This window comes from Antechinus flavipes, chromosome 1 (genome assembly GCF_016432865.1).
Source record: "Antechinus flavipes isolate AdamAnt ecotype Samford, QLD, Australia chromosome 1, AdamAnt_v2, whole genome shotgun sequence".
NCBI classification, from domain to species: Eukaryota; Metazoa; Chordata; class Mammalia; order Dasyuromorphia; family Dasyuridae; genus Antechinus; species Antechinus flavipes.
In genome coordinates, this window is record NC_067398.1 from 255,411,201 (window position 1) to 255,425,456 (window position 14,256).

Here is a 14,256-nt window from a genome sequence, read left to right on the forward strand (position 1 = left end):
TTTCCTAGTTATACGAGAGAAACATCACATCCACTGTTTATCAGCGAAAAGTGAGCTGTTCCTGAGAGGTTATTTTTCAGACAATCCAGTTCATGAACTGCTCAAGTGTAGAATTATTCCTTTATTTGCATGGACTAAGACCATCTTCCATTGCCTTACAGATTATCTATTCTAGCCTAATCTTCTCATTTTACAGAGAAGGAAATAGATATCCTGGGAAAATAAGCGATTTGTCCAAAATTACAAACTAATCAGGATCATAGGATCATGGATTAAAGCAGGAGAAAAACTTGGAGTTCACTTAATCCAACCCCTAATCTTACAGGGGAAGAAACTGAGGTCTCAGAAAGCTAAAATGATCCAAAGACACAGATAGTGTTAGTTAGAACTAGTTAGGATCATGTCACCATGTCTTAGCTTACCAAGAGCTCTAGAAAATCTCAAAGCTTTACAAATATTAGCTATTAGGCTCTCTGGCATCTCTCACAGAAACTCTTCTGGATTATAAAGGAGCTAAATGGCACTGGGGATAGACATTGATTGCAGATAAGACCTGAGTTCAAATTTAAACCCAGATAGTTGTGTGTGTGTAGTTGTGTGTGTGTGTGTGTGTGTGTGTGTGTGTGTGTGTGTGTGTGTAAATACTGAATGGAATGAATTGAGTGAAGACCTCTCACTCAATCTAGGCCCAGGCCCTAATTGTGACTTGAGAATTTGCAATAACAAGTTGAGTCATAGCTAAAAATTGCAGGTGTTCCATTACCTTGTTCTTTTTTTTCTAGGTCAGTAAAATTGTTTCTTAGAAATTTGATTGGTATAGCACTAAATAACAGATTAGTTTAGGTAGAATTGTCTTCTTTATTATATTTGCCCGATCCATCCAAGAGCACTTGATATTTTTCCAGTTGTTTAGATCTGCTTTTACTGGTATGGAAACTGTTTTGTAGTTTTGCTGAGATAGTTCCTGACTTTTTCTTGGCAGGTAGATTCCCAAATATTTTATACTATGTTCCATTATCTTAAATAAACATTTCTCTCCTTTTTAGCATTTAAATACCCAACACTATAAAGAGTGCGTTATTGACTAGTACTCTTTGTATTTGGGGTGGATTTCTGTTTTAGGAGTAAACCTGGACTCCCCTAGCCAAGGGGAAAAAAGGTCAGAAGAAGGTGGGAATTTCTGTGTTAGGGTCTATATAATCTTGTGTTTTGCAGTTTGTGCTTTGCACTCCCCTCTATTGGGAGTTGCCCTTTCTCTAGAGATCATAATAAATCTTTTTGCTTTTTACCTTGAGAGTCTTTGATTTTAATTTATGTAAGGGTGGCTCTATTTGCCTTAGTTCCTCTTCTGTAAAATAGGGATAATATTAGCAGGATAAATAAAATAATGATTGTTGTCTCAAAGTGAAATTGGGAAACTAAGGGTTTTTCCTATCTACTACAAGAAACTTCACAATCCCCCTTAGTTCTAATGCTTTCTCTCTTATTTCACATTTTTCTTGTATATAAGCTTGCTTTATATTTACTAGTTGTCTCCCCCATTAATGTTAGCTTCTTGAGAACAGATTATGTTTGGACTCTTTGTAATCTTAACATCAAGCACATTAATATATAATAGGCGATTAGTAACCATAGCTGCTCAAATGAAGGATAAAGAGTTGGGAGGAGGGAAGATGGGGGAGCTGGGGAATGACTATTTATAGGGTATGTTGCAGAAGTTTTTTTTAGTTTGGATTGTATGATTAGGCAGCTGAGGTCCAATTCTATTCGGTACTTCTGAGGGGTCTTTGCTACTCCTCTGTCTTCATATCTCCAATGTCCACAAGGCCTGGCCCAAAGTGGCCCAAGGCCACTAATAAATGCTAGGAATGGATCCACTGCTGCCTAAATGGGTCTACTTCTAGTTGCCTGGAAATATGTGTGCATGCTAAGCACTGAGGAATCAAAGAAAATCACAACCAAGGTATCTGCCCTCAGGAAACTCACATTCTGGGAAAGTTAGATAAAAAAACATGCAAAAAGTTATCGAATGAAAGTTATATAGAATTTAAATGAAAGATAACTTTTGAAGAGAAAGCACTGGGGATAAGAGTGGATAACCCAAATAGAGAAGTGGATTCCTATCTACATTTTGGGGCTAGGAATCACAAAGAATTGATTTCAAATCTCACTTTAGATTTTTAGGTATGGGACAGACACTGAGTTAGTGATCAAGCCCCTGTGAGAGACAACTTAAAGTTAGGTTTCTATAGGACGGTTGTTTCCATTCCTCCAAACCCTTGAGCAGATAAATTTCCACAGAATGTTGTAAGCCTCAAGATAATGTAAAATAATAACTATCACTGATCAATGAGCTTTCTCAGAATAAGAGACTTGCTTGGCGCCAAATTTATTTTTTTTTATTAAAACCTTTTATTTTCAAAATATATGCATAGATAAATTTTCAGTATTATCTTGCAAAACCTTGTGTTCCAATTCCCCCTCCTTTTTCCCCCATACCTTCCCCTAGATGGCAAGTAATCCAATATATATTAAACATGGTAAAATATGTTAGATATAATACATGCACACATATTTATACAATTATCTTTCTGAACAAAAAAAATCAGATCAAAAGGGGAAAATGAGAAAGAAAATAAAATACAAGCAAACAACAACAAAAAGTGAAAATGCTATGTTCTGAACCATATTTGGTTCCCACAATCCTCTCTCTGCGTGTAGAATCATTGGAACTGGTCTGAAAAGAGCCATGTCCATCAGAACTGATCATCCATATACTCTTATTGTTGCTATGTACAATAATCTATTGGTTCTACTCACTCACCATCAGTTCATGTAAGTCTCTCCAGGCCTCTCTGAAATCATCCTGATGGCCATTTATTACATAACAATAATATTACATAACATTCATATATCATAACTTATTCAACCAATCTCCAACTAATGGGCATCCACTCTGATTCCAATTTCTTTTGGCTCCAAATTTTTGATAGCAGTATCTAGGCTAGAAACTAGTTTAAACTAACCAGGGTCAAGAACCTGGAAAAGCACCTTGCTTAATAAGCCTTATGCATATAAGCTGACACCCCAAATAGAATTAGAATCTCATATTTAGGCCAGTTTCCATAGACTTGTACGGAGAGAGGTATCTGATTGTGGGGACTGAATGTGAATCACAACATATTATTTTCACCTTTTTTGTTTACTTTTTTCCTCATTTTTTCCTTTTTAATCTTATTTTAATTAAATGTGGAAACATGTATAGAAAATTTGGACAAGTTTAACGTATACTGGATTACTTACTGTCTAGGGATGGGGATGGAGGGAAGGGAGAAAAATTGGTAACCCAAAAGTTTTGCAAGGGTGAATGTTAAAAATTATCTATGCATGTATTTTAAAAATAAAAAACTTTTTTGGGGAGTAAGAATCAGCATCTTATTAATAAAACATGGGATATATTGCAGGCAAGGGGAGACATGTTTAGGAGTAGAATTTAAGAAATGATATAATACCCTAACCCTAACCCTAAATTCCCTAACCCTAACCCTAACACTAACCATAACCCTAACCCTAACCCTAACCCTAACACTAACCCTAACCCTAACCCTAACCCTAAATGCACATCTAACCCTAACCCTAAACCCTAAACCCTAACCCTAACCCTAACACTAACCATAACCCTAACCCTAAACCCTAACCCTAACCCTAAACCCTAATCCTAACCATAACCCTAACCCTAACCCTAATGCTGACCCTAAAGCCTAACCCTAACCCTAAACCTAACCCTAAACCCTAATCCTAACCGTAAACCCTAACCCTAAACCTAGATCCTAACCCTAACCCTAGAACCTAACCCTAACCCTAGACCCTAACCCTAACCCTAAAGCCTAACCCTAGAACCTAACCCTAACCCTAGACCCTAACCCTAACCCTAACCCTAACTCTAGATCCTAACCCTAAACCTAACCCTAAACCCTAACCCTAACCCTAAACCCTAAACCCTAACCCTAAGCCTAACCCTAGATCCTAACCCTAACACTAACCCTAACCATAACCCTAAACCTAACCCTAACCCTAGATCCTAACCCTAACCATAAACCTAACCCTAAACCCTAACCCTAGATCCTAACCCTAACCCTAACCCTAGATCCTAACCCTAAACCTAAACCTAACCCTAGATCCTAACCCTAACCCTAATCCTAACCCTAACCCTAGATCCTAACCCTAAACCTAACCCTAACCCTAGGTCCTAACCCTAAACCTAACCATAGATCCTAACCCTAACCCTAAAACTAACCCTAACCCTAGATCCTAACCCTAGACACTAACCCTAACCCTAAACCTAACCCTAGATCCTAACACTAACCCTAAACCTAACCCTAACCCTAGATCCTAACCCTAAACCTAACCCTAACCCAAATGCTAACCCTAAAGCCTAACCCTAGAACCTAACCCTAACCTAGATCCTAACCCTAGACACTAACCCTAACCCTAAACCTAACCCTAGATCCTAACCCTAACCCTAGATCCTAACCCTAACCCTAGATCCTAACCCTAAATCTAACCCTAACCCTAGATCCTAACCCTAGATCCTAACCCTAACCCTAGATCCTAACCCTAAATCTAACCCTAACCCTAGATCCTAACCCTAAAACTAACCCTAACCCTAGATCCTAACCCTAGACACTAACCCTAACCCTAAACCTAACCCTAGATCCTAACACTAACCCTAAACCTAACCCTAACCCTAGATCCTAACCCTAACCCTAGATCCTAACCCTAAACCTAACCATAGATCCTAACCCTAACCCTAAAACTAATCCTAACCCTAGATCCTAACCCTAACCCTAGACACTAGCCCTAACCCTAACCCTAAACCTAACCCTAGATCCTAACACTAACCCTAACCCTAAACCCTAACCCTAGATCCTAATCCTAAACCTAACCCTAACCCTAGACCCTAACCCTAAACCTAAACCCTAACCCTAAACACTAACCCTAGACCCTAACCCTAACCCTAAACCCTAACCCTAGATCCTAAGCCTAACCCTAACCCTAAACCTAACCCTAGACCCTAACCCTACCCCTAAACCTGACCCTAACCCTAGACCCTAACCCTAAACCCTAACCCTAACCCTAACCCTAAACCCTAATCCTAACCTAACCCTAACCCTAAACCCTAATCCTAACCCTAAATTCGCACCCTAACCCTAACCCTAAACCTAAACCCTAACCCTAAATCCTAACCCTAACCCTAACCCTAACCCTAACCCTAACCCTAACCCTAACCCTAACCCTAACCCTAACCCTAACCCTAACCCTAATCCTAACCCTAAACCCTAATCCTAACCCTAAACCCTAACCCCTAACCCCTAACCCTAACCCTAAACCCTAATCCTAACCCTAAACCCTAACCCCTAAACCCTAACCCTAAACCCTAATCCTAACCCTAAACCCTAATCCTAACCCTAAACCCTAACCCTAAACCCTAACCCTAAACCCTAACCCTAAACCCTAACCCTAACCCTAACTGACCAATCCGTTTTCTGGAGGGAGCATAAAGCTTTTCCGCTTCCATACCTAGTTTTCCCTCTTCCCATTAGAAGGACGAGCCGCTTCTGGCCAGAAGCGTCCAATTCCTTCGGACTTTGCCAATAAAATTTCCATGTTACCCGACTTTCGGAGTCAGCTTGTTTCTAACATCTCTGAGCTTCCTCGTCTATAAGATGGGGAGGTTGAACTAGATGGCCTCTAAATCTAAGATCCTACGAACTTCTCTCAAGAGGAGGGCCCCCACACGCCTGCCCAACAGCCATGAAGTTAAAAAATAACAAGAATAATGGTTGAAAGAAGAAGGGAGACAAATGGGGCGGGGCCTGAAAAAGGCGGGGACAAGGCGGCAGGTATTGATTGGCCACGCTCGATCATCTCTGCGCTCTGCTGTGGTTGCCTGCGGGCCCGCCCACCATCCGCTCAGCGCTCCACAGTCGGCGTGACAGGGCTCCCGGCCTGTGCTAAGAAGCCGGTGTCCACCATGTCTACTGCCATGAACTTCGGGACCAAGAGTTTCCAGCCCCGGCCCCCAGATAAGGGCAGCTTCCCGCTGGACCATTTCGGTGAGCAGTGGCCCTTGTGGCCAGCTGCCGCCTGGGGTCAGCGGGGAGCGGATGTAGTAGGGGAAGAAAGATCTGTAGGGGGGGGGGGGTGCGTTCCTGGCTGTCTGGCGGGAGGGGGCGTGGGTTTGAGGAGCCTCCTTGGGCCCAGCTTCTGCTCCCTCCCCTTTTCTCTCTCCCGCTCCCTCTCTTCTTTTCCCTATCACCCTTTCTCTTCTTCCTCTCTCCCCTCCTCTTCCCCCTCCCTCCGCTCCTGTTCTCCCTCTTTTTTTTCCTCTTTCCTCTCTCCCTGTCGTCTCTTCCTGTTCCCCTCTCTCTTTTCTCCTCTCTTTCCCCCTTCCCCATTCCCCTCTCTCCCATACCCTCTGCTCTACTTCCTGTCTCCTTTTCCTTTCTCCTATTCTCCTACATTATGCTCTTTCCCTCTATTCAGCTTAACCCCCTTCTCCTCTCCCCCTTCCTTTCTCTTTTACTTTCTTTCTCCTAGCCCCTTCCCCCTCCTCTCTTTCATTCCACTTTTTATCTCTCCCTTTTTGACAATTCTCCCTCCTTGTACCTTCCACCTTCCCTCCTCCCTCTCCCTTTCCTCTCCTTTCCCTTTCTCTTTTCTCTCCTTCAGCTCCTCTTACCCTTTCCCCTTTCTTCTCTTATCTCTTCTTTCTTTCTCCTCTTTTCTCTTTGACCTTCCTCTCTTCCTCTTTATCTGCATCATCTTTCCCCGTTTTTCCTTTTCTTTTGTCTTAGCTTCTCCCCTTCCAACCCTGAATACCCCAGTCCTTTACTAAGCCCTGGCAAGAGGTGTCCTCCAAAGGCTAAAACTACTGCTTAACAGCTCCTATTCCCCACCTTCCAAGCCCACCCACTTTGAGGATGCTGAGGATTTGAGAAGGGAAAAAAAGTCTCTGATAGAAGGGGCACACAAAAATATCAGTTCCCAGCTGGTGCTGGAGTATGGTCCAGAGAATGAAATGATTTCTATCCTGTTTAATTTTCAGCTAGATCTTTGTGCATTATTACTTTGCCACAATTTTTTCTCTTACACATTCCCAAAGGTTGGTTGCCTTAAAATGAACAGATATAAAATAAAGAAGATACTCCACCCAAGGAGAGTTTAAGAATGTAGGCTTTCTTCCTCTTTAACCCAGTGAAGAGTAGTTACAATTTTAGTTACCTGTTTCTTCTTACCACACACATATAAATACATACACAAACACACACACACACACACACACACACACACACATATCCAATTTTTAATGTTAAGTGCATTGGAACTCTAGGTCCCAAACTACTTTATCCAGGGAACATTTTTGAATTTAAAATATCTTAACAAAACCCCCTAATTGTCCTCGAATTCTTAGGTAGGTAGGTGAGAGGGAGCAGGTTGGAAAAATCTTGGATTATAAAAGATTTCATTTCTTCTCAATGATGGTGGAGGAAAATGTTTTGAGTACTTTTTACCCAAACAATTTTATATTTAATGTTTAGAGAAATATCACCCATTTCAATATATGCTAATGGAATTCCTCTATTCATTGCTGAATAAGCCTGTAAACCGGAGTTCCAATTTATAAATGCTACTTTAGAAGACTATAGAGAAGATATAATCAGTGAATCTTTTCAAACCAACTTTACAAACTTGTGTAATACAGGTATTCAAAAGACTTAGTGTACTAATAAGACTTTGGGGATGTCCTGCTTAGCAAGTACTTATAATAGGTTTTTAAAGCATTTGAGATTTTACCAAAATTTCAGCTTTAAGATAGGTACTACCTTCCTAAAAGTAATATTCACACTTTTTTCTCTTAAAATGATTAGGAAGATATCTTTTCTTGTTAACAAAAGCTACTAGGGGCATATATATCATGGTGCAAATATTATATACATATAACCTACTTTAAATGTCAGCTTTTAGTTATTTTTAGTCATTTTTTTCTAAACAGACAAGGAAAAGTACTTGTCATCTGCAATTCCTTTAAAAAGAACTGTTTTGCTTTATTCCCTCATAATTAAGCCAAAAATACAAAGAAGGGGATATAAGTTTAAAAGCTTGGCCTTAATTTGCTAAATTTTTGTGTTAAAAGTTCTATAATTTAGAATGGTGGACAGATGTAAAGTATTTGTTGAAAAAAGAATAAAATGAGTAGGAATTTATTTAATTAGCCTACCTGAATGAATAAGGCAGACCAAAAATATTTTTTTAAACTATTGATTTACTCTAAAAAAAATCAATAGCCAAACTTCCCTTCAAGAAATATTTTGAAACTTTGATACTTGGAACTGTGATTGTTTTGGGTCCTCCACTATGCAGATTTTAGCCCATTCCTTTTAGCTCATCTCTTGTCCTTTGTCCTATATATACATATTCATGAAATCTTAAAAACAGCTAATATAATGTATATAGGAGCTCTAAAAATGGATTTTTAGTATTTTCAGCAAGCATTTTGAGGTTATAACTAGTAAAATATTATTTATTAGTATATTGGTAGAAATGGATACTTTTTTTTAGTCAAGAAGTTACGTAGGTTGAATTAGAAAGAATTTGCATAAATTAGCCCCTCCTTTAATAGTAAGCAATTTTTTTCAAGTTCCTCAAGATTAGATTTAATAAAAATAGGATAGGAAAATCAGTTTTTCAAGTTCTTGTACAATTTATTGGACAGTTTTCAGAATTTTTTGTGTCTCTGAATATGATTATTTTAATAAATATATTACCATAAATTTATACACAAATCAGATAAATATATACTAAGTCTTGTGTTGTGATCCATTTTATAATGCAAATAACCTCTACTTTATCAGTTAGGAGTTTTTTTCTTCTAAATTTTTCTAAAGTGGAGGCATACCTCTTTTCATGTTGGCATTGCTTCATTTTATGATATTTATTTCTTTTTTGTAATGAGTCTTTATAAATTATTATATATCATAATTACCTAAGATATGTACCATTATCTTTGTATAGATTTATAGTCATTTTTATATTGATTGAATTCTGGGATCTCTTGCCCCCAAAATGGTAATTAGATTAGGAACTTGAGTTCTTTGGAGAAATGACATATGCATAATTATTTTTGCTAATTAAAAAAAATTACAATTTGTAGCAGTATGGCTGTGAATGAAAAATGAAGCCTTCTACTATACTTAGTACGAGCTTTAAAAATGTTACCAAAATATGTATGTTTGTGACTAGCATTCTAATTTGAGTGTTCAATAATAGTTGGGTATGAATAAAATTTTAATCTTAGCAAGTACATTTGTAAGTAATTTTTTCAGCTTTGTATATATTTGTTGCTGGGGGAAATTTTTCACAAGTAATGATTTCATTTTATGGTGACAGGTTTTCATTTTTTAAGAGATTTTTTTTTTTTAATTTCAGGTGAATGTAAAGCTTTTAAAGAAAAATTCATGAAGTGTCTTCGTGATAATAATTTTGAAAATGCTTTGTGTAGAAATGAATCAAAAGAATATTTGGAATGCAGAATGGAGAGGCAAGTACATGTCAGCTTTTAACATCTCTGCACTTAGAGCATTTTTTCCTGGGAGTTAATTGCCGTGAACCTAATCTGGACCCTTGGCATAACCAGTGTTCACAGCTATTGAATTGTTTGCCCGTGAAATTGAGGATTATCATATTAAATTGTACTAAAGAATACTTAACAATCCTAAGACCGTTTATTGAATGATAGAATTATATGGAGTTTGGGGTTGTATTCCTTTATTGTGTTTGCTTTCCAAACGTGGACAGTGCTTTCAGTCATTCAAGTTTTTTAATGTATAGTTTTTTTTTAAAATGCTGACATCGGGGCAGCTTGGTGACGTAGTGGATAGAGCACCAGCCCTGAAGTCAGGAGGACCTGAATTCAAATATGGTTTCAGACACTTAACTCTTCTAGCTGTGTGACCCTGGGCAAGTCACTTAACCCCAATTGCCTCAGCCAAAAAAAAAAAATGCTGACCGCACAAAAGATTTGAAAATTGTGGGTACAAAGTTTCTGTCTTATTCCCATACTTAAAAATACACAATTTGTTTTGATCTATTAAGAATTAAAACTGGTATGTGAAGAAGAAAATAGTAATTTATTTTAAAAGAGATGAAAGAAGTCCTGAATTTTAAAAGTTGTTTCAGTGAGAACTCATGTTGTGTTACTTTGGGCCAGGGAACTAGGCACTCCTAACTTTTTATCTTACTGCATATGTAAAAACCATTTTATAAAGCAGTTAATTGTAGAGTCCTTTCTCATAGGAACAATGTTAAAATGAGGGACTGTTTCTCTAACCAAAAATAATAGCTTATATTTACACAGACTGATTGATGCTTTTCTTACATGGATCTTTTCAGAAGCTAGCACCAGGTTTCTAAATCTCCATTGTGTTACACAAAGCTAGGAAGGGGCAAAGACAAGACTTAGACCTTAGGCTTCATACTGTTCCACAAGTCCACAATTATAAATCACTTTAAAAAATTATGTTGTAAATCCAGTGATATAGGAGAGCACTCTGACTGAGAGTCTGAAGATCTGGGTTTGAATCCTGACACAAGTATTTAGGACATACTTGACATTGAGCAAGTCATTTCACTCCTAAGAACCTGTTTCCTCATCTGTTAAGTAGACCTGATAATCCTTATACTGCCTTCCTCAAAGGTTTTTTTATAAGGAAAATGTTTTGAAAGCATTACATAAATGCACATTGTTACTATAAATGTATTAAATACATTAAATATACCAGGGCTCTGAAATGTAGTTCTAGATGCAGTTCTTCAAAACCTTTTAAAATCCATGATTTCATTGCACTATGGCCCACCAAACAAATCATACCCCTTTACGTTTTAGTGAACAGTCTTGTAGAATTGCTGCAGGCAAAAAGAAAAAAAAAAAAAAACTCCTATTAGTGAGGCTTTCTGAGTTTGGCCAGGGAGGGGTGTCCTTGTACAAAAAACTGTTAGCACATGGCCTGGAGCACTGTAGGCATTTAATAGATGTTTATTGACTAACTGACTGGTTTTTCTAGTGTCCTTGGAATTTTAAATATGGGCAGCTAGGGAGTGCTAGGCCTGGAGTCAGGAAGACTCAAGTTTGAATCTGGCCTCAGGACACTTACTAGCTGTATGACCCTGAGCAAGTCACTTAACTCTGACTGCCTCAGCTTCCTCATCTGTAAAATGAGCTGAAGAAGCAAATGACAAACCACTCTAGTATCTCTGCCAAGAAAACCCCAAATGGGGGTCAGGAAAAATCAAACATGACTAAAAACCAAGTCAACAACAAAAATAGGTAGCTTTGATTTCTTTTTCTGAAAATTGCCTTTTCATATTCTTTGAACATTTATGAATTGGGGCATGCTCTTGTTTTTATAAATTATATTCCTTTTATAAATTAGACTCCTCAGTAGCCTTCCCTAATCTCCCCATGTAGTCACAACCTCTCCTAGGAGAAACATCTTTTAAATCCAGCTCCCACTACCACCGCCCTGTATACATACAACAGTCTTTTTAGAAGTTTTCTCTTCTCACCTTTCCCCGATTTCATGTCCTTTTTGAACTGTTACCAATCTTATATAGATTCTGTCATGTCTCTCTAGTGGCTTATGTTATCTTCCAAGTTCAGATTCCACAAGGATCTCCACAGGCTGGCACAACCGTCTCCAAATCTTGATATTATTCTGTCATCTATTCAATTCAAACCCCTAGATAGACCCGAAGTTGTTATTCTGGTGGACTTTCTTATGCTATTTTCTACCCTAGAATACATTTTTTCTTCTTCATCTGTTTGATTTATGTTTCTCCATTAAAGCCCAGTTCAATGTCACTCCAGGCAGCCTTCCCTGATCTCCCCATTTAGTCACAATTTCCCCTAGTAGAAGTCCTACAGCACTTTATCATTTTTCTAAGACAATGTATTTCAAATTATATCTATCTCTGTGTCTTATCCCCCTAGTGAACGGTATACTGCACTGGTCCTCTTCCTCAGCTGTGATAAACTGTGTGACTCTACACCACTTATCTGTTTTATGTCTTGTCATCCTCATCTGTCATATAGGGATTACAATCCTGTAGTATCTATTTAATAGGATTGGTTCAGATAAGATAATGTAAAGCACTTTGCTGTGGTTAAAGAGTCAAGAAAGATCTGAACTCAAGTTTGGCCTCTTATTTACTAGCTGTGTGACCCTCAGTTTCCTCATCTGTAAAATGAGCTGGAGAAGAAATGGGCAAACCACTGTAGTGTCTTTACCAAGAAAACCCCAAATGGGATCATGAAGAAGAATTGGACATGACTGAAATAAGTAAATAATACAAAATAATAAATTCAAACTTGAAACACCAGAGATATTCAGGGAAGTAGCTGATCTAAAATTACTTGCAAAATCTCTTAATTTGCTAGGTTAAGTAACATGGAAAAGGGAGAAAGCATGAATTTTATTTGACTACAACCCAGCACTCATCATTTATCAAGCTTTATAAATTGTTTGGAGCTACATCCATCAAATACACAACCAATGTAGCACCATATCAGAAAAGTTTTAAAGTTCCAAAGTTTTCAAAATCTTTTTTTTGTTTGTTTGTTTTTTAGGCAGCTAATGGCACAAGAATCACTGGAAAAGCTGGGATTTAAAGATCTAATGGATGAAAAATCAGAAACAAAAAAGAACTTGTAATGAGAAGAAAACAATTGAATTGCTTCTAACAGGAATCCTCTGTAGTGGTATATATTGTACATTCTTTCTCTTCTTTAATTCTTCCTACCATCTATAAGAGATTAATGTTTGACATGATTGATATTAAAATCTTAACTTAGGAAAGGTATTTTGTTTTAGAGGATTCTCTTTTTTCAATATTCATTTTGAATAAGTCAGAGACAAGAAATCAAAATGATGTTACCCTTGTATTGCTAATGTCAGTCTATGGGTAAGAGTCTAATTCTGACATGAACCAAAGTTAGGAAAAATGCTTACTTTCATAAAGTACATTTGCTCTTTTATTGTTGTCATTTGGTAAAATATCTCTTTTTAGAGGCTTTCCTAAAAAAGGTATGGGATTGGGGGAGGATTTTTGTTTTTGCCAAAACATAGGCCTTTCTTCATTTCAATTATTGGCACATAATGTGAATATAAGAATATATGTGATTTGATAGAAATGTTTGTAAATAGATGGCTTTTATATTCTACCAATGTATAATTTTAATAAGAGTATTATGAATATTTTTGATTTAACTAAATGACTACAAAGTTGTCTATACAGCTCTTATCAGAAAATAAAAATGCAATTTGCCTATGGAATATTTTCTTCACTGTTCAGAAATGTGTATCTTTTTTGATTAAAGTGAAAAAAATACAAAAAGTGAGAAATTTTTGTCTATATTTTTCAGTTATGATATTTGCAGATTCCAGATATATTTCCAAATAATTCAGCTATTTGTTTCAGCCTTTATAAAGTTAGACAAATATTTTAAAACTTGTCTATTTTCACTTCTTGAAAAACAGAACATCTGAGACTTCATCAACATAACAAAATCATATTGTTTTACTTTTATAGAAACTTCTGTAAATCTTATCTCAGCATTGTTACATCAACTTCTCTGTCAAGAACAAAATGTTATAATGGTGATATCTTTTCATATTTTTCCTCACCAGTATTTGAGTATGTACAGTCTGCCTGGCAACATATCCATAATACTTGATTAATTGCAATATTTTCTCCCTTTAATTGATTAGTCTGCTTCTAGATGCCCCTTCTCTGTAAGTGGGATTTGGGAATACACTTCACTGATATAATTTTAGGCCTCATCTTTGTTTATTCTCTGCTTTTGTTATATACTTTACCAGTGGTAAAAGGCAAGGAGTTTGTCTCCTACCTCCGTAGGAGGTCAGTCATGCCAGTGTGGTATCAGTCCATACCAAGCAAAGCTACTATAAGAGAGTTGGCTGAAGTCCAGATCCTTCTCCTCCATAAAGGAAAGCTTTGGGAGAAGTTTGGTGTTCTACCCTCCAGTCAAAAAGAAAAGAAGGCTGAGGAAGTTGTTGAGATAGAGGAGGTGTGAAGGATCCAAACCTGAGTTAATCAACATGAAGATGAGATTTCAAATGATCAGTTTATTTTGGGTGGGGCACCATTCCTTGAAGTCCAAACCAGTACTGTGCAGAA

The 14,256-nt window shown here is 37.4% G+C and overlaps 1 protein-coding gene across 1 annotated transcript; it reads left to right on the plus strand.

Moving 5' to 3' along the window:
- The first annotated feature begins 5,905 nt into the window (after positions 1-5,905).
- LOC127564208 (cytochrome c oxidase assembly protein COX19) lies at positions 5,906-13,460 on the plus strand. The gene is made up of 3 exons (XM_052000623.1): positions 5,906-6,116; positions 9,490-9,605; positions 12,690-13,460. The coding sequence occupies exons 1-3, from the start codon at positions 6,035-6,037 to the stop codon at positions 12,768-12,770; spliced, it is 279 nt and encodes a 92-aa protein (XP_051856583.1). The 5' UTR covers positions 5,906-6,034; the 3' UTR covers positions 12,771-13,460.
- The last annotated feature ends 796 nt before the right edge of the window (positions 13,461-14,256 follow it).

Coding starts and splice junctions, on each gene's coding strand:
- LOC127564208 (XM_052000623.1), top strand. CDS start 6,035: ATGTCTACTGCCATGAACTTCGGGACCAAGAGTTTCCAGCCCCGGCCC. Junction 6,117..9,489: donor CTTCCCGCTGGACCATTTCG/GTGAGCAGTGGC, acceptor TTTTAATTTCAG/GTGAATGTAAAGCTTTTAAA. Junction 9,606..12,689: donor AATGCAGAATGGAGAGGCAA/GTACATGTCAGC, acceptor TTTTTTAGGCAG/CTAATGGCACAAGAATCACT.